At 42.0% G+C, this 21997-nt stretch overlaps 1 protein-coding gene across 3 annotated transcripts in view; it reads left to right on the top strand.

Moving 5' to 3' along the window:
- The window catches only part of USP22 (ubiquitin specific peptidase 22), a 188753-nt gene that overhangs the window by 153325 nt on the left and 13431 nt on the right, over positions 1-21997 (top strand). For all 3 annotated transcript variants that reach the window (XM_048866743.2, XM_048866741.2, XM_048866744.2), the window contains 3 exons: positions 1563-1732; positions 10964-11111; positions 21288-21393. In XM_048866743.2, coding sequence (XP_048722700.1) covers positions 1563-1732; positions 10964-11111; positions 21288-21393 — 424 coding nt within the window. The remainder of the gene's footprint in view (positions 1-1562; positions 1733-10963; positions 11112-21287; positions 21394-21997) is intronic.

The raw sequence follows: 21997 nt of genomic DNA, 5'->3' as shown, positions 1-21997 counted from the left end.
GATAAAACAAGTGATTACAGTGTTCTTCCTGCCTGACAGAAATTACTGTAATGTAAATGGAAAACTGTATGCGCTGCACTACAGAATAAACAGAAGCAACAGGATGCTGGAGGGGCAGGGCAGTGTCATATTGCTTGCTGGAGGGATGATTTAGGAGAGCTGTGTATCCATCACCTAAATTCAATATGCAGTTCAACACAGTAATGTCTACAGTAACCTAGCAACGGGACCACACGCCCCTCCTCGAGAAGGAAGCTAAAAAGCTTTTTGAGCACTATCTGGTGTACTGCAAGAGAACTGCAGCATTTTTCATCACCTCCGCATTGCCATCTGGTGTCTTTTCATGGGATGGCAGGAAAATTCTCCAGTTCTGGCAGATCATTTCTTCTCGGGTTTGCAGTGCCTCCAACAGCTCCATTTATATTGCACAAGAGGAACTGCGTTCATTTTACCTGTCACTAATATCAGTAGTGTGGAGGGATCTACCAGTGCATTTTCTCTTGTTTTGTGGTAGTGTCTTTGAGGATCATTGTATATTTAAAATAATCATGTTCATCCTCGTGATGCTTTTCTTTCTGGCTCACAACTACTTCATAGAGGTGGTTGTGTCAGAATCCTGGGGACAAACACAAGGAGCTGAGCTTGATTTTCTTCTCAAGTGAGCTTTGCAAACAACTGAAAAGTGTTCCCCATTTGTGGCCTCTTCATGGTGTGCAACAAAGGGTGTTTTCTTTAAGCATGTCGGCTTTCATGCACAAGATACTATCTCTGGGCATTATAGGGCTTAACCACATTTGGCTTCTGTGGGGTTGAACCCAGACCTCTGTGCTGTTAATTAATGTTCACTTGTGTTTTATTTGAGCTGAGTTATGTAGCAACATCCTTAGAATCTTTTACTGAATTTAAAGGTGCTGTGTTCAGACACCCAAACTCTGTAAAATCAGCACTGTTATAAACTAGGCCTAATGGCTTGGGTACAGTCTGCCACCATCAGCACCATCTCCTCATCTGCACAGTAGGGTAGGAAAAGCAACCACCTTCTGGTGATCTACGATGTGTTTCGGACAAGAAAATTGTTATTGCAAGATAAAATGGTGCATAATAAAATTACAAAAGCATCTTTTGGCATAGTGCCCTACATGAAGAAAACCTTTTGTGTTAAGCTGTGAATATTTGTATTTGATTCGGTCGATCAACATTATGGCATCTTGACAAAATGTGTCTTTCTAGGTGTCCGGAGCATGCCTGTTACCATACTCTTTAACCATTAGCTTCTTTGATCAGTAACACAAGCGACAATTCAGTTTTCTGTTTGTGGGGTTTTGTTTTGTCCCTAGCCCCACAAGACCCGCATTGCAAAAAAATGTTGTAAACTTGTAGCACTTTCTGGTTTACTGCTGGCTGAATTAGTCATAAATTCTTACAGGATATAAAATCTTCTAAGATGTTGGGGGGGCAGCGTTTTGAATATGTTAAAAGATGAAAATGACTGAAATGCTCAGTTTTGTTTTGTTTTTAACTCAGCAGTACTTATATTTACCCTTCCCTTTCTGTCTTTATAGGTCTACGAGGGCTAATCAATCTTGGGAACACATGTTTTATGAACTGTATTGTCCAAGCACTTACCCACACTCCACTACTGCGAGATTTCTTCCTCTCCGACAGGCACAAATGTGAAATGCAAAGTCCCAGCTCATGTCTGGTCTGTGAAATGTCTACACTTTTTCAGGAGGTGAGTGCTGTTCACCACTACAGCATCACCCTGTAACTTTCCACAACTCTTCTTATGCAGAGAGGCATCATAAATAAATTCTATTGACATTATCAGATGGCAAAATACGTAATAAAAAGGGAATGTGAATTTATTGTCAACGAATAATTGAGTGCAGTCCTGTGGTCCTTATTCAGGTAAAGCGGCCACTGAAGTCATCTGGAGTTGTCTGAGTAAGGACCCAGTGTGAAACCTCGTAAGAGCACTGTTAAAGCTGAGAGGGCATCTTATTTATAAGGTCCAAGGTCTAACTGAGGAATCTGTAACAGGCGGAGAGGAGAGTGAGCGAAACTACAATATGTACCATTGTAGTTTAAGGCACTGGGTTACCTTAGTTAGTGTAAATACTGTAAGGATCTTAATTGTGTGTGTTCTTTCCTTTAAAAACATTTGCTAGCCTCTCCTATACCAAAACACAATAATTGCAGGAGGATAATCGGAAGCAGCCATGTTGGTACAGTATGTACACTGTGTACATGCATAGGCGCCAACTCCATGGGTGCTCTGGGGTTCAAGCACCCACCGAAAAAAATAGCCAGTGCTCAGCACCCACAGGGCCAGATGAATCTTCTGTGGGCTCCACCTCTGTCCAGCCTCTTCCCCTGAGACCCCTCCCACCGCTTGCATGGGGGGAGGGGGGCACGCAAGGGAGCACCCAGCAGCAAAAACAAAGGCCAGTCCCTTTTTGTACATTACTCTTTCCCTTTGTTCAGCAAGATACCTGGCTTTGCAGTATACCTTTCTGAAGTTTCCACCTCTTCTCTGTAGGCTTTTGCTGCATGATAGACATTGAAAGATTTTTATTTTGTGAGTCACTGTGTTGAAGGTACTTTTGCAGTCTTATTTCTGACTCAGAAATATAAGGCCACATGACAGGATTGTAGGTGACTTTGATTTTAGGTTTTAAGATGAAATTTCTTTATCTGCCCTGTGCTTTTTACCCCTGCATGAGAGACCTGCCTTCATGGTAAGCAAAAGAAAAGCTCATAACTGTTCTTTCCTTGGTTAAAAATGTAGTTTATGCTGTTACAAGGTAGGTGCATGTTGCTTCGAAATAATGTCCGTAGGCAGAGTGTATTTTAGTATCTGTTTATATTTCATGGCATAAAAGTCCCGGCACACCTAAAATCTACTTACTGCTATTCAGTAGGTTTCAGTTCGCCAAGGATCACTCTCCTGTTTATTGTAGATCAGTCAGTCTTGTGTGGGGAAGTGAAGTAGCCTTTTTTTTTTTTTTTTTTTTTTAGTGTTCTACTAGGGGGTGATTAGTTTCTGAAATAGTGCTTAACGCTTATATACACCAGTTTACACTTTCAAAGTGCTTTACAAACATTACTTACATATTAAACTTCCTGTATGTGGGTTCATTTCCTATTTACTACTGAGGATGCTGGACTAGAGGTGGGAGGGGAGGAAGGGAAGGGAAGTGTGCTCCTGTAGGTAGCAGCTAGAGGATAATTCACACTAGATGTGGTAAATCAGAATAGCAAGGGCAGGGGATACCAGTCTGCATAGGTAAGTATTCCAGGCACTGAGTGGAAATAGCCTATAGAAATTGGTATCTGTTTGATTGTAAAAAGCCAAGTATATAGGTACTGATCTCATCTACAGTCATCTCGATGTGCCTTCATCAGATTGATATATAAACGTTATGTCATCCCATTGGCTTGTAATAATTTGGATGGTCTGTTAGCACTACCATCCTTTTAAAAAAGGGTGGGTGGAGAAGGGGGAAATTACTACCATGTCATGAATTGGGGGTGAGGTTGCAAAAGCTGCCTGGGGAGCTGGGGGATGGTGATTTATTATTTGTGTTGGTGTAGTGTATAGGAGCTCCATTCATGGAGCTGGACCCCATTGTGCTAGGCATTGTACAAACCCAGAACAAAAGAACTGTCCCCAGTCCTAAAGAGGATTTAAGTGCACAACTTGCATCAATTTCAGTTTGGATTATGCTTCTAAATTCCACAGACAGTTTTGAAAATTTCAGCCTACATTTTCCTCCAATCAAAATCCATACCTGTGTTTTCACCGATTCTTGTGTAATTCCTGTTGAGACTTACGATACCATGAACGAGTATAGAATTGCAGCTGTTTAAAATACCAGATTGTAGAGACAGGACTGCAGTGATCTGTGTCCATCTTTATACGTCATGTTGAGATATTTAGCTTATTGTAAGAGTCTAATGTTAGGGAGGGATACTGTAAGTGATACGGGAGAGAGAATTACCACACGACTACCACAATTACCTAGAAGTAAAAATTTTAACACCCAGTCCCTCAGAAGCAAAACTGTGCTGTTGATTACCCAACTCCAGAATATTTCCTCCTGTCTGTGAATAGTAAATATTATATTATTGGCTACATTTGATAAATCTCTCAGCATTTTTGTTAGAAGTCCCCTTTTCCCCATGGGAGCATTTTGAATTTCTGCACACGCACATTTCCATCTAATGTCTTATAATTACGCACTAAACTGCTTATCTCCAGTCCCCTCACTAATTATACAGAAAGGAGCCCTCTTGTTGCATTTCCAGTGATCAGGGAGGGCTAACCAATAGAGATTCAGTGGTGTGACTCTTATGAAGGAATCTTTTGTAATTTAATTACTAGGGCAACTGCAGTTCAAATTCTGTCTCTGGTTTTCAGTGTGATCTTGTTTTTACCTGGCTTTCCCTTGGGGTTAATTGATGTAGTTGTCTCAAGCCATCTTATTAAATGTCAGATAATCAGGGCAAGGGTTAATTTTATCGCTCCTCCACCCCCCTTTCCTGAAGGCATGATCTTATCCAAATGGAATGCCAGGGACTCTAGTGAGAGCATGCAAATAAATTCAGCTTAGAAAACTTAAAAAAAAGTGAGATCTGCAATTTGAAAATCAGGGTGATTTTTGCCCATTGTGATCCATAAAGAAATAATGTTGTTCTGCTTTCCAGCTTAGGATCAGTTGCGTAGGTTGTACCAGTGGTTTCTCCATGATAAACGTCCACTGCATTTGCATGTTTGGAAGTGACAGGTTCCTTCTGGTTGAAATAGATTGATGGTGAGCAATGAAGGTGTCAGTTGTTTGTCACTGCTTACATCAGGGGAATAGTTCTTTCCCTATAAATTCACTAGTTGCAGCTTTGCAAATATTTCAGCATCAAATTTCTGGTGTTTGTTTTTAAAATCTATAATTGTATTTATTAACTTTTTAGCTCATGCAGTTTACCTCTCAGTAAAATAATAATGTAATGAAGCCAGTTGTACTGCATAGCAGGGAGAATAAAAAGGATTTGGGAATGGTCAGTATAGTTGAAACTGGATTTTAAAAAAATCAAGACTGAAAATATATAGAATCCGTTAATTGAGCTAGTTAGCTTAATGGCTTTTCACTTTTATTTACTTTTGGTTTACCAATGAAAATGAGTTCAGTGATGGTCTAGTCTCTAAGGGATATTTATTCACTTTACAGAATGACCTTACAATATGGCATGATTAGCCCGGTGTCTCTCCACCTACTATGTGACTGGAATAGCAGGAACACCTGGGGATATTGCAGGTTGTGGTGCATGCACTCACACAAAGTAAAGAACAAAGCCTTCTCTTGTCATCACCCACCCCTGTGAGTCTCCAAAAGAATACAGTACAACTAGGTAGGGAGAGTTTAGAAACAGAGATGCACAGGAAAAAGGAGAATGAGAAGACTTATTACTTTAATGTCTAAGATGTTAGGCCTTGTTGAAATGGTTTGCGTAGAAAATAAAAGTAAATAAATTTTGGCTGAAACCTGCACAAAGGGAAGAAAAAGTACCTGAAGGCCTTTATGCTAAACATCACAGACTGAGGCTTTACTGGGCACATACAGTATTGTCCTCTATTTGAGAGTCTAGGCAACGTTTATATAAAGTCAAGAGTTAAAGAAAAGTAGAAAGAAGAAATTGTGGGAATTAATACCACCTGCTCAGCAAAGAATCTGTGTAGATTTATACAGCAGAAACAGCTCACAATCCTTAAAGTTCCATACACAGTAAAGTTCCATGGAACTTGTGCCCATTCAGTAAACCATAATAAATTATTGCATCTGAAACAGGTATAGAATTTATATCTGTGCTTGTGAAATTGGGATCTTCCAAGTTACATGAAACATTACTGAGTGTTAAGGGACCTAGGATAGATATTTGTATTAGAAGCCAAAACATATTCTTCCCCCATCCTCCACTGTAGACTTCCTGTCTATTTAAGATTATTAAGTTGAAAAATAATTCATAAGTGAAACTTTTAATTTTTCCAGTTGGAATGGAGTCCAAAACAGGAATTAGGCCTAAAAGAACTCTTTACTTGCAGAAAGAATGTTAATTTGGTATATATGCAAGATTGCTCAAGTACTTTTGTTTATTCCCATAGCTGGAACACCTCCTCCACACATCCATTTTTGATGGGAGAAGAGCATCCCCGCAGTGGTATAGCCTGTGGGGTCTTACCTGTTCTAGCTCTGTCTGATGAGTCGAGGTTGCTGTATGTTGCTGCTGAGTACTAATTGTGTAAAAACATGTATGATGAAATCTAGAAATCCCATATACATTACTGCTAGAGGTAGTCATGAGCCAGTATAAAAATACTAGGGCAGGGCATATTTAAACATGGAGACCTCAGCCCACGAACAGTTGGAAGAAATAGATGTCTCTGTTAAGGATTGTGCACTTCTACCCCTTGAGTTGAGGTCTGTGGAAAGCCCACAATACACATCGCTGAGACCCCCAAAGTGTTCGCCAATAAAACTGGGGAAGACCAGACTTGACATTCTTGATATTTCAAAGCGAATAAATGAGCAGATTTTTGAAGGTTTTTGGAAAAAATGTACAATCTTTTAGGCTGTTTTATACATCACAAAGAGGCAAAAAAGCCATAACCTAGCATTTTTGTTAGTCACCTTCAAAAGTGCAGAAGAAATCAGTGTGTGCTTATAAGCATGCCTTGTACCTGGTATGCTCTGTTAGCTCTTTGTAGTGTCTGAGCTCTAGAACTAAATGCCTGCATATGTTTGTATGCAGCAAAGTCACTTTTCCGTGTTCTGCTTTACAGTAGAGTCTCCTGAAATACTTAGAGCACTAGAGAATCTTACAGTAGTTATAATTAAAAATTAGTAATGACAAAACTTTAAAATACCAAGTATTAAATATACAATAGTACTAACACTTTAAATATTGATTGATGAACATTTTTTTTTAGTAGTTTTCCCTTAGTGAGATTCTTTTAGTCCTTAGATATAAGCACACAAATTATATTCCAATGAGCTCAAGGTTTAGAAGCACAACTGTGTTTCTGTTTCTCAACATGGAGCGGGACACAGTGGTCTTTGTAGGTTGAAGAACGATTCAGTTAACATGGGGACAACACTTTGTCACTTGCATCAACTTTTTTTTGGTAAGCACACTATAAAATTAGAAAAATATATATTTTATATATTTACCACAGTTGAAGATGCAATTAGTCTGATCCTTCTAGGATCTATATTGGCATTGGTTGATTTGTTTCTGTTTCAAAAAGGTAATGTGCCTATAGAATTGCACTTACATTGGTAGTCTGTAAGCATAGGTGCTGGAACTAGGTGTCCGGGGAGGTGCTGCCGCACTCCCCGGCTTGAAGTAGGGTGACCATGTTTCCCTGTGCTGAATATGGGGCACCTGGTAAAATTACTCATTTTCAGGCATGTTCAACAGCAATCAATCCGAACTATGCAGTACAAACATTCAAATTAACATCAAGTTGACTGAGTCCCTGTTAAAAAGAAATACTGCGTAGATGGATTCTTTTTATTTACCTTCTTATCTTTAAGGCTTATGGGCTCACACAGGGAGGGGTGACACACATGCTCCTACCCCCCTACACACACGCACTCCCCTACTTCTCTCACATGTGGGGGGTGACAGACCTACCCAACCCTCCCTGCCTGGTGCTCTTCGCCCTCCATTCCTGGCTGGGCCCCCATGACTGACCCGCCTCTCCTGGTACCTGGTGCCGCATCTTCCCGAGGTAGCACATGGTGGGGAGCATGCAGGATCACATGCCCCCCTCCCCAGATTTCTGCCAGGATTCATACCAGAATGTAGCCAGCAGCAGCCTTTTGGCACTGTGTGGGAGGGAAGGGACAGGAGCTGCTTTCAGCTGCAGGGGAGGAGGGGTGTGAGGGGTGGGGAAGGGATGACTTGGCTTGTGTCTTTTCAGAGCTTTTCTCCTATTCCTCCTCCCCCACGCAGCATATGGTTGGAAGCAGCTTGTCCCTTCCTGCCCGCACAGTGCCGAAAGGCAGCTAACACCTCCAGGCTGTTGTTGGCCATCTACATTACCCAGCCGCCTCCAGCTCAAGTGTGGGCAGGAAGGGGTTAAGCCCTAAGGTTGTGTTGTGCACCAGGGCCCAGGGAACCTGACTGCAGGGGCTTCAGCGAACTCCGCCAGAGAGGTGGCTCAGCAGGGGAGGGTGCCTAGGGGATGGAGCAGCCCCGCGCTCCCTGGAGGCAGGACCCAGGGGGTGGGGGTGGGTGAAGAGGGTGCTAAGCCCCTGCCCCAGAGGCTGCTGTGGAGCCTGCAGGTTCGGGACAGGAACAGTCTGAAAATCACTCACCGACCACCACTCCAGAGCTTAGCTGGGGGGCGAAGTGTTCCCCGTGCCAAGGCTGTGTGGGGTTTAGGCACATGCGCCCAGGCCGGAGGGTTTTCCCGGGGCACCAGCGCAGCCATAGGAGAAGGTGAGCCAGGCTGTTGGTGAGCTGAGTGCTCCAACCAGGGGCTGGTTCTCTGCACAGCTCTGGGAGCGGGACATGCCCCGCCGGGTGGGCTATGGAGGAGCAGCAGGACTTGGGGGGCGAAGGGGCAAAGCAGGGAGAGGAAAGCGGGAGGGGGAGCACGTAAAGGGCTGATGGGTGGGTAGCAGAGGCGACACATAACTGGCCACCGTCTGGCGCCTGGCCGCATTCACCAGCCACCACAGCATGTAGCCAGTGCCAGCCAGAAACAGGATGGGGGGCGGGGCCTTGCTGGCTGAGAACTAGCAGGCAGCAGGGGCTGCACTGACTGACCAGCAGCGGGAGCGGCCAGCCCCACACGCTGTATCTTTGCCCCGCCACCAGCCTTGCACACCCACCCCCATTGTCAGCCACTGGAGCCCCCCTACTCACTGCTAGTGGGTGGGCTGCTGGCGAGCAGGGATCTTGCCAGCAACAGGACCCGCTAGTAATGGTAGGGGAGGACAACAGAAAATTCGGGACAATTTGCCCATTTTTAAGAAAAAATCAGGACACCTGTAGGAGGGCTTAAAAATGGGACATCTGGTCACCCTGGCTTGAAGTGGTTTCCATTATATACAGGATTTACAGTTTGGTTCAATAGCTTTCAGCACCCCCACTATACAAATTGTTCCAGCATCCTTGTCTGTAAGTAGTAAAAATTTGCTAAGTAAAAAGGCATAGGGACTATTACTAAATATGATATGAGTGAAGCTTTTGTACTGTATATTTAACAGTACTGTGATTGGGTGTGTTTCCAGTTTCCATATGGTAATAGCCAATAATTTGATAGTTTCTTTTATATTCCTTTCATCCTAATGAAGCACTAAAGAATGTAAAATCTGCTGGCAGGTCTAGTATCTGCCGTGGAGTAATTATGGAGAGTGCTCTTGGTTAAAATGACCAGAGAGCTCTGAGACTAATTGCAAGGAGTGACAGAACAGAGACGTTTTATTGCTGCAGTTTCCTGAATAATGTTGAGCAGTAGCTGCATCAGCAGATTTCAATTACCGCTCCAGTCTCCTGGTGTCATTCTTGTTGGCATCAGAGTTACCTATTGATCCTTTTATTTATAGAAGGGTTTTTTGCATTGTTGGGCTGCAGCAGAATAGTTTCTTGTTGAGAAAATAGGGGCTTATAGAAGAAGAGAACTTTATTTGCAGAGAAATTTGACAAAAGACTACAGAGCTTTATACAGAAATGAGGATTAGTGAAAAAATAATCTTGACTACTTTTCACCTACAGCTAACCCCAAAAGAGACTGTACAATTCCTCTAGCCAGCTTTGCAGCAGAGTTTTTGCAATTTTACTGGTGTGAAAAAGCTCACAGGAAAAGCGCAAAGAGAAACCCAGAAATAATGATTAAAAAAAACTTTTCTAGTGAAGTAACCCACATTGCTACTTTTTTTTTTTCAATCCGCTGCATATTCTTTTCTATGTGATGGAAGAGTTTTATTGGAAAATATACCTCAAACATAAACAGTAGTGTCACTTATGAGGTCTTGTCAACAGTTAGCATGGCCTAGCAGGGCACCCTTGCTGGAGAACGTTTCATCAAAGGGCAGGGGAGGTCCAATGATATATTTTTCACTTGTTTGAAATGAAATGTCACTTCAGTTAGTAAATTTGAAATTGAACTTTTATATTTACAGGAGGAACTCTTGACACAGAGATTGTCTACATGGGGAAATTTACCAGCACAACTATGCCGCTATAATTAGCAGTATAGTTATACCGGTGTAACTTCCCATGTGGACACTGTTACTCAGGAATAAAAATGCCCTTTTCTGGTTTAGCTTATGTTGCTGTGACATACTGGTATGTATATCCCAGTAAATTTCCCCATATGTACAAACCTTTAGTGTGTGGTGGCCACTACTCACCAGCAATTACCATATATTGGTGTCTAGGGGTAGTTAATAGTAAACATTGATATTTTTTTTTCCCAGTGGCCTCTACTGTTGTTGTTTTTCCTAATTCTGTATAAGTGTATAATGTACAAATATGCTTGTTGACTCCTTAAATGTGTGGGTATGTCTTCAATCTAGAGCAAATACATTTTTAGAGATTCCAGCATGCTGTCCAGAGTAAGCAGATTTGAGTACTGCTCATTTCTGTCCTCAATATGACATTACTCATAATGCAGGCTGATCACCACAAAACCAGGAAGCTGCAAGAATGAAAACTATAAAAGGTGCCTATAACTTAAATAAATGTGTCCAGTGTGTTCTGTTCCCAAACCACTCACTTGGAGGATCTGTTTAAAAAAACAAAAAACAAACAAACCTGAACATCTCAGTGTAAGACTGTCAAAACTGTGGCGTATAACTTCAGTTCTCTAATTCCAGTCACTAACTTCTTTTATGGCTGAATGCACAGAGACCATGTATCACGTTAACCATCATGTCCTTTTCTTTGCTTTGAGCAGTTTTACTCTGGGCACCGATCTCCTCACATTCCATATAGGTTATTGCACCTGGTATGGACGCACGCACGGCATTTAGCAGGGTACGAGCAACAGGATGCACACGAGTTCCTCATTGCTGCATTAGATGTGCTACACAGACACTGCAAAGGTAAGGCTTGTACTGGCATGTCCATGAGCAAGGAATAGTGAATCAAAAAAAGTTAGAGATCTCTTCTTAAGTGGGGCAAATGGGCTTCCAATACAGTATTCTCCCTATTTAGCAAGTTCCTTTTTAAATGTGTTTTTGCCTTTCTCTCATACATCTATCAAACAGACACTTCCTCCTGCCAAAATACCCACATTTAGAGAGAGAGAGAGTACGTATTGGTTTGAGTCACGAGCTTGCCCTTTTCTTATTGGTTATGTGAGTCAGTATCTTGTAATTTAAATTGCCATCCAAATTCTATTTATATTTGAGGTATTTTAAATTCTTATTCAATGCATCAGTAAGGTACTGACTAAACACACAAAAGGAGGCAAAGTAAGTGTCCAAGACTGTTTTGCTTAAATATTACAGTACTGTATTTGTGATACACAACATCTTAACAGCACTATGAATGAAAGACCAAATGGAACCCTTACCTCAAAATCCATTCAGTCTTGAGACCTTGTCTCTCAGCCTTAATAATATTGTTATAAAGTAGCCAATTCTATTTACAGTAGAAGTGTTCATTAGCACATTTTTAAAGCTGAACTAACAAGATTTTAAGAAAGGTTTAAGGTACAGAATCTATGAATTGAAGAGAATATACTGTATATGTAACCTTGTTTGTCTGACCCACGGTTAGCTGAACTAGTTATTTGATGTGCATAAAGGGAATTGATACTCCATAAGTCTATATTTATTATCTTGTCACTCATTTTATTTAGATACATGAGGTGGTGTTGTACTTAAAAGAATCTGCTGCTTTCAATGTTAGATGCTGTTATTTTTGAAGTTGTAGAGCACTGTAGGCGTACACAGTACTTTTACAAAACACCTAAAAATGAGTTTTGAGGTTTACAAGAGGAGGACTATCAGAGGGAAGAACACCAGTGCTTCCCTGAAATGTCTTGATGTCTGGCTTTTATCTTTGAAATACCCTTGTACGTTATGGAATGCAAGTTTGAATATACTGGGTAATTACAGTGAATGTATTTGTTCAGATTAATAATAGACAAGATATCTTCCCAAAGAGAGGGGGTGGGTGTCTGTGTACGTAAGTAATAGATTCTATCTGGACTTCGGCCTCTTGTTTTCTGCTGATCCTGAAGAAGCAGGCTGTAAACTTGAACATTTTTCTTTTCTTTTGAACTTTTTAAAGGCTCTGAATCATTGATCTTACAAATCTTGACACTTCTTCATCTGTTAGCTATGAGCCCCTTCATATTTCTTGGGCTTTTATTGATAAGTCTAAGTGAGAACAGTAACTTTCTCCCTGAAACTGTAATGAGAGAGCTTGCAGCTGCCATACTCTTTTGAAGTTTAATATTGAAGTATCTGAAAATATTTTGTCAACGGAGAGTCAAGTAGTAGCTCTAGGTAACATACCTATGTGAGAAACCTTACAGAACTAACTCTAGAATGAGCCTTCCCCAAGATTCCACTGCCACTGCTAAACCCTCAAGGGTGTTATACGCCACAGGCCTAGGAGAAAGTTTTCCCTTTTCAACCAAGCAGTGAAATATAGTGGCTGCATAGCTCTGTTAAAATGCTCAGTGGTAACAGAGAACATTCAAATTGTCATTAGGCTTCAGAGCTAATACTTCATTCAGATGCTTTTTCAAGCTGTCAGTAAGGTTCTAACTATACTATATATTTTACCATGTTGTCCAATGCTAGCTTTAGGTCAGTGCTCTGCAACAGTTACACCAAGGTTTGGTTACATCCTTGTAGGTAGATCAAACTGTATTATAATACTGTAAATGGTGAAGTGTAGATGCCAGAACCATGACCTCTATGCATTCAGAAGGTTTTTTAAAGCTCAATTTCTGAAGAAATGGAGGCAGCCTTAGGGCATGGTGTAGGTTTGCAGACTGCGTCATTGCAAGGTAAACGGTACAATCAGATAGTTGTTGAACTGTTTGAGTCCTGCACAAACCAGGAGGCTAGTGTGGACACACGTTAAACTGTTTCAGGAGGAAATGGGTGGTTTAGCTATATAATGTGAAAACCTTCCTGGTTACATATATTTATGTACTCATAAGATACTGCTGCTAGTGAGATTATGCATACTGTTGCTGCACTAATCAGATATTCCTCCTGTGCCAGTAGTGTACATTCAGATTAGATAGACAGAGCTTTTGAGGCTTGCAGTTCCATAGCAATATACATCTGATATCACAAACAACACTTCTTTGTTCAAGAGCCCCTGCTGCTGGGCATCGCTCTGTCACTACTGACCATCAATTTGGAATCCCCCAAATTTTATGGTGCCTTTATGCTGAAAACTGCATAATTGCCCAACTACTATAATGAGGGGTAGTGGAGCTATTTGGTGTAGATTAATCTTTTCTCTCTCTCCCCAGCTTCTTAAAGCACCGTCGGTTTCACCCTGAGAACAGAGGGAGGTTTGGAGTATCTTATGTGCACAATCCATTTTGAAAGGCCACCAATATTTAGTGGAAGTAAAAATTAAACTTTACAGCTCTGTTTCAAACCCAGTACACACCTAAGCAGCTAAAGGTCCATATCTAGGCCGGCCTGATGGTCTTCAGGAGAATAATCTGTTAGCTGGTGTGGATTTGTTTGGGCCCCAAGCTGGAGAGAGCGGCACTGATTTTGAGTTACTCCTTTTCTCTATGTCAAGTGGAAAGGGGAATCATGGAAGTGTGTAGTTAAGGTGGCTAAAAGCCATGTATTCTCAGGCCATGCAGGAGCCTGCCTGACCCCTGACATAAGTCAGAAAAGCTCTGAAGCTGAAACACAGAATAATCGTACACCAGGTCACTCCAACCATTCTCCTGATTCACCCCCTCTGCCAGGGAGCAGGGCTGGTAGAGAGCCTTTATGTCAACTCTACACTGGCCAGGAAGGGCCTCTAAGCAGGGGTATTCTCAGGGGTCTGTTTTTTCCCCCACTTTAAACCCCCCTTGCTGCTGCTAGAATAGCATAAAAGTATCTTAGAGTAACTGAGAATCAGGTCCACTTGTTTAGCAGCTGTGCCTTGTACACCATTCCTTTCCAATGGGCCAATCCAAAAAGCAGCGTTGACGTGTTGGAAAGGGAGCTAGATTGAGCTCTCGCCAGCCGAAAGGATGGATTAGCAAAAGAGAGAGAGCCTCTGGGAAGACAAAAATGGTGAATTGTGGATTACTACTCTTCCCTTTCTCTTCTCCCAAATGCATACTGCTCTGTCCTTGAAAACAGGTAATCCAGTAGCTTCATGGTGGCACCCAATCCTTACCTGAAGTTTGAATGGTGCATTGCTGTCTTCTGCCTCTGGTTTTAAAAAACCCTTATTTGGGCTCTTAAGCATTTTCAGCCAGATCATGCAGGTTGTTAAATGGCAACGTGCTTTGTATCTGCATCACTAGCCAGGGTAATTTTAATGGTTACGTTATTATGGTGGCCACGTATCTGGGCACTTGCAGATGCTGTAGCTGAGGGCCACTTCCACCACCTTGTTGACTGTTGAAATTCAGGCTTTGTTCTTTATTGGATCTTATCATCTCAACAAGACAAAGTGGATTTAAAGCTCAGACTGCCTTGGGCAGGCAGTGAGATTTTGCTCTGTTTTCCCATCTTGCACTTTATTTGCCTGAGGAATAAACTGGACATTAGACAGTCCATTGTCATATATCTTAAGACCATAAATTTCAGACTTGGACCCCTAAATAACCATGTATGACAAATTAATCTGCAGACTTTGAAGTCTTGACGTGAACTGAAGAAGGTACAGAAAATGTGTAGAACAGTTACCTGGATCTTTATTGCATATGTTTTTATACAGTTATGCAGTAGACCAGATGTAAAGGCATTGTTTACAACTTGTCATCCCAGTATTTGATGTGGGATTCTCTGGGATTTGCAAATCTCTAACTTGTATTAGAGAAAAGTAAAACTGCATAATGCTGCCCTGCCTGAAAATTGTAAAATTAGCTTTTAGGTGACATCAGTCTAACCTTAATGACCCCTTCTTTGAAAGAAATCCACCTAAGAGCTCCCATCCTCCAAGCTCCCCTGAAAAATGGAGCTGATGACATCTGAACATTTTTTGTTTCCACCTAGTATGTATTCCAGAAATGGTATAGCCGAATTTAGGATAATTTGTACCTATTTAAGCGGCAAAGAGTCCTGTGGCACCTTATAGACTGACTGACTTGCATCCTACAAAGTGGGTATTTACCCACGAAAGCTTATGCTCCAATACGTCTGTTAGTCTGTAAGGTGCCAGAGGACTCTTCGCCGCTTTTACAGGTCCAGACTAACATGGCTACCCCTCTGATACTTGTACCTATTTAGTTTCTCTTTCTTCTTCAGGGCTTGGCTGCACTTGAAAGTTCATTCAGATTAAGGTAGGGTGTGAATTTTAAGCACAGTAGTTAGTCTGGAATAACTCCGTGTGTGGATTTGCTAGTCCCAGGATAAGAGAGTCCCCTCGTGGAGTTATACTGGAACAGTAGAAGAGTTATACTGGAATAGCTCCATATGTAGGCCAGCCCTTATGTGCAAGACCACAGTTTAAAGATGAAAACCCCCACTGACTGACTGACTTTTCTTGTTCCAAAGACATCCCCAACCAAGCAGCAAAGAGTAGCACAGGCACAAATTGGTAGCAGCAGATGCATGCCTGAGTCACTAAAAATTGCTGTAGGATGGCATATAACAAGATGAGCAGATTGAACTATGAACAGAAGCTGGTAATCCATTACAGTAATTGCATTTTCAAAATACGGTAGAATAGTGCATACAAAAATTAAGTTCAAATAACATTACTGTTTAGATGCTAGCTTTTACAGCCCAGTAATTTTAAAGGGTCATTATCAAAATTGACAGGTCTGATGTTGAGCCTAACATTATACATATTTTCTCCTGATTCTGAAGAACCTGACAGCACCTACCCCTAACAAGGTTTGCCACATAGCTGAGAAGTTTGGATTCTATCTAAATGACATATAGCAAATCCAGAATTCTGGGTTTGGGAATCAAGGGTGTGCACATTGCACTGTACTGTCACACATTCTGCCAGACTGCCCAGTTCTTGTGAGCAGGTAAGGGAGAGAAATCTGCAAAACTTCTAGTCTTCTAAGTTTCTTGTAAATTCCAGTATGTATTGCCTGCTTGTGAGAATGGAACTTTTCAACAGAGGTATGGAACAAGTATGTGTTCATAGCACATGTCCCCAAAGTTAAACTGGGGGAATTAGTTCCTGATGTGTCCCTTTTTTAGTTAAAAATAAAAAATTGAGGTTGTGAAACAAAGCGTCGTGATACTTTTTCAAGAAGTACCAGACTCTGGAGAAATGAACATGCAAATACTTCTATAATCATAGAATCATAGAATATCAGGGTTGGAAGGGACCCCAGAAGATCATCTAGTCCAACCCCCTGCTCAAAGCAGGACCAATAATGTTTGCTGTTGATTATTTAATGGCCTTTCTATAAACTTATCTAGTATGCATATGAAGGAACATCTAATATACTTAAAGGAACTACTACTTGTGAACTGTAGCCACTCTTTCAGTTTTCCAAATTAAAGAAATGATTACACTAGTAGAGTGATTATAGAATGTTTACATTTAATCTAAATCCAAGCTGTTTAACATGCTGGGGCTGGGGGACTCCTTTATGATTTAATCAGAGCAATTTGTATATGCAAATATTCAAGCGATTGTGAGGTTTTGTTTTGTTTTTTAAATAAAAAAAACCTCTTACCTACTTTGACTGATTTCTTTTATAAGAAATTACTTTTGTACCTGGTGTGATTTGCTATGACTATTGTATAAGCCTGTGAAAGTAGAATTTACCGTATGATATGATAAATATGCTGAATACAACCTTAAGTACAACAGCACAATCAGTTGCAGCTGCTAGAATTCAGATGCATAGTATGCTTCCTCTCCCTGCCTCTTCTCAGTTCCTTTATATTTTTATATATATATGTATATAATATAATATTGACAAGTACGAGGAGGTGGCAGTATTATGTTTTTTCCTTCTTTCCAACCAGATGTCATGGGAAATGATGTGAGTGGTCATGCCCTTTGTTTCGCTGTGAACAAGCTTGCAGGATATTCTTTTGAGACCCCCTCATCACAGAGCCTAATTGACTTGTGTAATTGAAAAGGGACTATTCTTATTCTCCTGTGGGCAGAAATGGCTGTCTATTAAAGTATGCAGCAGGGACGTTACCTGAAGGCCAATGAAAATCTGTAGAGCCTGTTTCTCTGCTTCTGCCCACTCCAAAACAAGAAAAGGGGGGGAAATCAAATTTCAGATGGTTGGATAATATGACGTAACTATCTCTACAGTGTCTTTAAAGGGAATTGAAATGCAGATTTAAAAACTAAGATAAAATATCTTAAAACATTATTAAAATCCACGTGTAGTGTTGTTACAAATTATAAATAGTCTTTTATAAAGGTGAACAGCAAGGTTTTATATTCTTTAAGAATTCATTAGGTTGACTTGAACTTTGAGCATAACTTAAACCTTTTAAACCTCTTCCAATCTGCCCTGGAGGAAAATTCTTTCCCGACCCCAAATATGACGATCAGCTAAACCCTGAGCATATGGGCAAGATTCATCAGCCAGATACTACAGAAAATTCTTTCCTGGGTAACTCAGATCCCACCCCATCTAATATCCCATCACAGGCCATTGGGCCTATTTACCATGAATATTTAATTACCAAAACCATGTTATCCCATCATACCATCTCCTCCATAAACTTATCGAGTTTAAATTCCCATGGTAGGGGCTGAAGCCACTTTCAGGTGAGAGCACTTTGTTGTAAAACTAGACTGTAAATCTACTTGCAATGTATATATTCTAATTTTTTTAAAAAAAATGTTGTTTACTTAAGCCATTTGTTTCTCTTTCTTGCAAACAATTCCTGAGTATGTTTTCGTGACCAGAAGTACCTGTAAGCAGTGGTGAGCTGGAGCCGGTTCGCACGAACCGGTTGTTAAATTTTGAAGCAGTTTTAGATCCGGTTGTTAACCCACTTCCCTGCAGGGGGCGCTGAGGCTTTGATGGGCTCCGGCCGAGGAGTGATGTAATTCCTCCTCCGGCCGCCGGGGGTGCTGCGCTGCGGGAGCCACGTGGGCTGCTGCCTGGCCCTGACACAAGCCATGGTGCTGCTGCTGCTCCCCTGGCCCTGGGTCCCCGGCTGCTCTGCTGGGCCTGGGCTGCGTCCTGTTGCTCGGGCTGCTCCGAGCCACTCTCCCCGTAGGCACCCACCACCCTGCGCGCAGCCAGCCCCTGCCTCCAGCCACCCCCGCACCCCCTGCCCGCAGCCAGCCGCTGCCACGCACACGCCCTGCCCTGCCCTGCCCGCACCAGCCCCTGTCTCCAGCCAGCCCCTGCCGCACGCACCCCCTGCCCTGTCTCCAGCCAGCCCCTGCCGCACGCACCCCCTGCCCTGTCTCTAGCCAGCCCCTGCCGCACGCACCCCCTGCCCTGTCTCTAGCCAGCCCCTGCCGCACGCACCCCCTGCCCTGTCTCTAGCCAGCCCCTGCCGCACCCCCATGCCTGAAGCTAGCCAGCCCCACACCCCCCGTCTCCAGCTGACCCCTGCCACACCCCCTGCAGCCCTGCCCTGCCTCCAGCCAGCCCCACACCCCCTTGCCTCCAGCCAACCCCGCACCCTCCTGTCTCCAGCCAGCTCTGCACCCCCTGCCCTGCCCACAGCCAGCCCCGCACCCCCGTCTTCAGCTGGCCCCACGTCCACTGGTGCCCTGCAGTTCCCAGGGCAGTAACCCTGCACACCTGCTTCAATAAGGGGGGCAGGGAGCAGCTGGGACCCACGCATGTGCACAACCAGACAGCAAGTGTGAAAAATCAGGACAGGGGGTGGCGGGCAATAGGAGCCTATATAAAAAAAAGGCCCCAAAATTGGGACTGTCCCTATAAAATCGGGACATCTGGTCACCCTAGCACACCCCCAGGGAGTGGCGGGGACCCACACCTGTGAAACGGAGCTCGTTTCTAGTTCAGGCCCATTTTTTTAAAAAAGAACTTTAGGCAGGGTTAACACACATCCGTATTGTCCCAGACAGGTCAGGCTTTTTGGTTCTTAAATCGCCGTCCGGGAGGAATTTTTAAATTTTAAAAATCCCTCCTGGGAAAATACGGACGTATGATAACCCTACTGGTACAAAAAATACATATTGTGGCACATCCCTTAAACCAGAACTTTTTATAGGGAACCGGTTGTTAAGATTTTGGCAGCTCATCACTGACTGTAAGGCAAGAAGCTGCAAAATCTCTGAGATATTCTCCGAGCCATTTAGGATATAATTAACCTAAAAAACCCAGTGTGGCTAAGTAATTCTCACCTATTAGCCAGGATGGGCAGGAATGGTGTCCTTAGCCTCTATTTGCCAGAAGCTGGGAATGGGCAAACGGGATGGATCGCTTGATGATTCCTTGTTCTCTTCATTCCCTCTGGGGCACCTGGCATTGGCCACTGTCGGAAGATAGGATATTGGGCTAGATGGACCTTTGGTCTGACCCCAGTGTGGCCGTTCTTATCTCATTTATTCCACATTAGCACAGGTTGGAACTTTTGTGAGTCAATCGATTTATATTTTCAACAATTTTCCATAATTTCGGTTTTTAAATCTGTTGCTATTAGATTATTGTAAACAGCCAAAGCCAAATTAAAGTACCTGAAATGTGGCTATAATTTTTTCTGCTTTTGTGTGCTTTTAGTTTGCTCTTTTGTCCTGATGACTGAAAAGCCTCTTTTTCTTTTTCTTTTTTTTTTTGTAAGTAAAAAAGGAGCTTTGTTGAGCTTTTGAGTACTAAGCTTCCTTAGTATTTTGTTTCCTAAACTAAAATATAGTCTAAAACCAATTTTTAGTGTTTGCAGTTTTTTTTAACTGGATAGGTACGAGGAAACCTGACAAACACTAATTTTAGCTGTGCTAGCAGCCTCTGTTATAATAGGATTTTGGAAAAATTTTCAAAACTTACTTTCCGGAATAGTTACCAGCTGTTGTGAACTGGTTCACCCAGGTGTATGTGATGTTTCAACAACAAAAACCCTACTGTAGATACAGGAGAAAGCACTTTGAAGACTTTGATTCATCCTCACAACAGTCTTGTAAGTTAGAAAAGTAAATGTATTATCCTCATTTTAGCAATGGGGAAACTGAGGCACATAGGCTAAGAATTGCCCAAATCTGCAAAAAGAATATGTATGTGTATCAGTGCAGAGATTTGTATTTTAGAGTTCCTGGTAATCAGACTGGCATTGTGATTGCTAGACCAAACCTTTATGAATGCTTCATTCAGTTAATCCCATTAGGATCCCAGTCATAAAGCCAACTGCTATGCCTCCGATGCATACATTATTGGCAGCAGTGCTTAGAATGTGGATATGCACTTTCACCTACTGGAAAGCAGAGAAGCTTCAGTGTCTCCATGAATAAGCATGACGTAAACATGGCTTTACCTTATAATAAATGCCCTCTGGGAGGCTAGACTGTCTTTCATTTTATTACTGATGAAAACTTCAGAACACAAGGACAGTGTTGATGATGAAAAGATATGGTATAGGCACCAGACTGAAGGTTAATGGAGCCTTAACACAACCTTAGTCTTTTGCTCTGGCAAGATGATTAAGGAAGAACTGTTAAAAATAGCCATTATCTTCATCTCTGCATAACCTATCCTCTGAATTAATGTAAGAAAATAGCACACACTTATGTGCTATACCTGAGTGGAAATCACTGCTTCTACGGCATTCCGTTTATTCAACTGCATGTGCCACTCAATGGCCCTGTTAGTGGGGTTTAAATAGTCGTTTTCATTAACCACTTTGGCAGCACCTTTTACCTTTGGAATCAACCCTCGTACGTGACAGAGCGAAGCAGATCTCTCTACAAAGCAAGAGTGGGCTATCTCAGAGTAGAATTGAGATTGTCTGGCTGTTCACATTACCTTAAAGCCTCATCTCTGCTGAAACACTCAGTTGCATTTAAACTTTTTGCCATAATATTTTGTACTCCACCAGAGGCATTTTCTTGATCCCTTGTTTTCTGAAATATCCAATGAGTACGAGATTCCAAACTGCCCATATGAACTGATGGGGCACATGTAAGAATGTATTACAAAGATTTCATTTGCCTTCCTGCAGGTGACGATAATGGGAAGAAGGCCAACAACCCCAACCACTGTAACTGCATCATAGACCAAATCTTCACAGGCGGACTGCAGTCTGATGTTACTTGTCAAGTCTGCCAGTAAGTGTAATTTGGTTAATTCTGCACTCAGATGGGATTCAGAGTAGCAGCCGTGTTAGTCTGTATCCGCAAAAAGAACAGAAGTACTTGTGGCACCTTAGAGACTAACAAATTTATTAGAACATAAGCTTTTGTGGGCTACAGCCCACTTCATCGGATGCATAGAATGGAACATATAGTAAGATAATATATACATACAGAGAAGGTGGAAGTTGCCATACAAACTGTAAGAGGCTAATTAATTAAGAGGAGCTATTATCAGCAGGAGAGAAAAAAACTTTTGTAGTGATAATCAAGATGGCCCATTTAGACAGTTGACAAGAAGATGTGAGGATACTTAATATGGGGAAATAGATTCAATATGTGTAATGACCCAGCCACTCCCAGTCTCTATTCAAACCCAAGTTAATGGTATCTAGTTTGCATATTAATTCAAGCTCAGCAGTTTCTCGTTGGAGTCTGTTTTTGAAGCTTTTCTGTTGCAGAATTGCCACCCTTAAGTCTTTTACTGAGTGGCCAGAGAGGCTGAAGTGTTCTCCTACCAGTTTTTGAACGTTATGATTCCTGATGTCAGATTTGTGTCCCTTTATTCTTTTGCGTAGAG

Source organism: Caretta caretta, chromosome 10, assembly GCF_965140235.1.
Source record: "Caretta caretta isolate rCarCar2 chromosome 10, rCarCar1.hap1, whole genome shotgun sequence".
NCBI classification, from domain to species: Eukaryota; Metazoa; Chordata; order Testudines; family Cheloniidae; genus Caretta; species Caretta caretta.
Note: the sequence above shows the minus strand (reverse complement) of the source record. Positions and strands in the feature narration are given on the sequence as shown.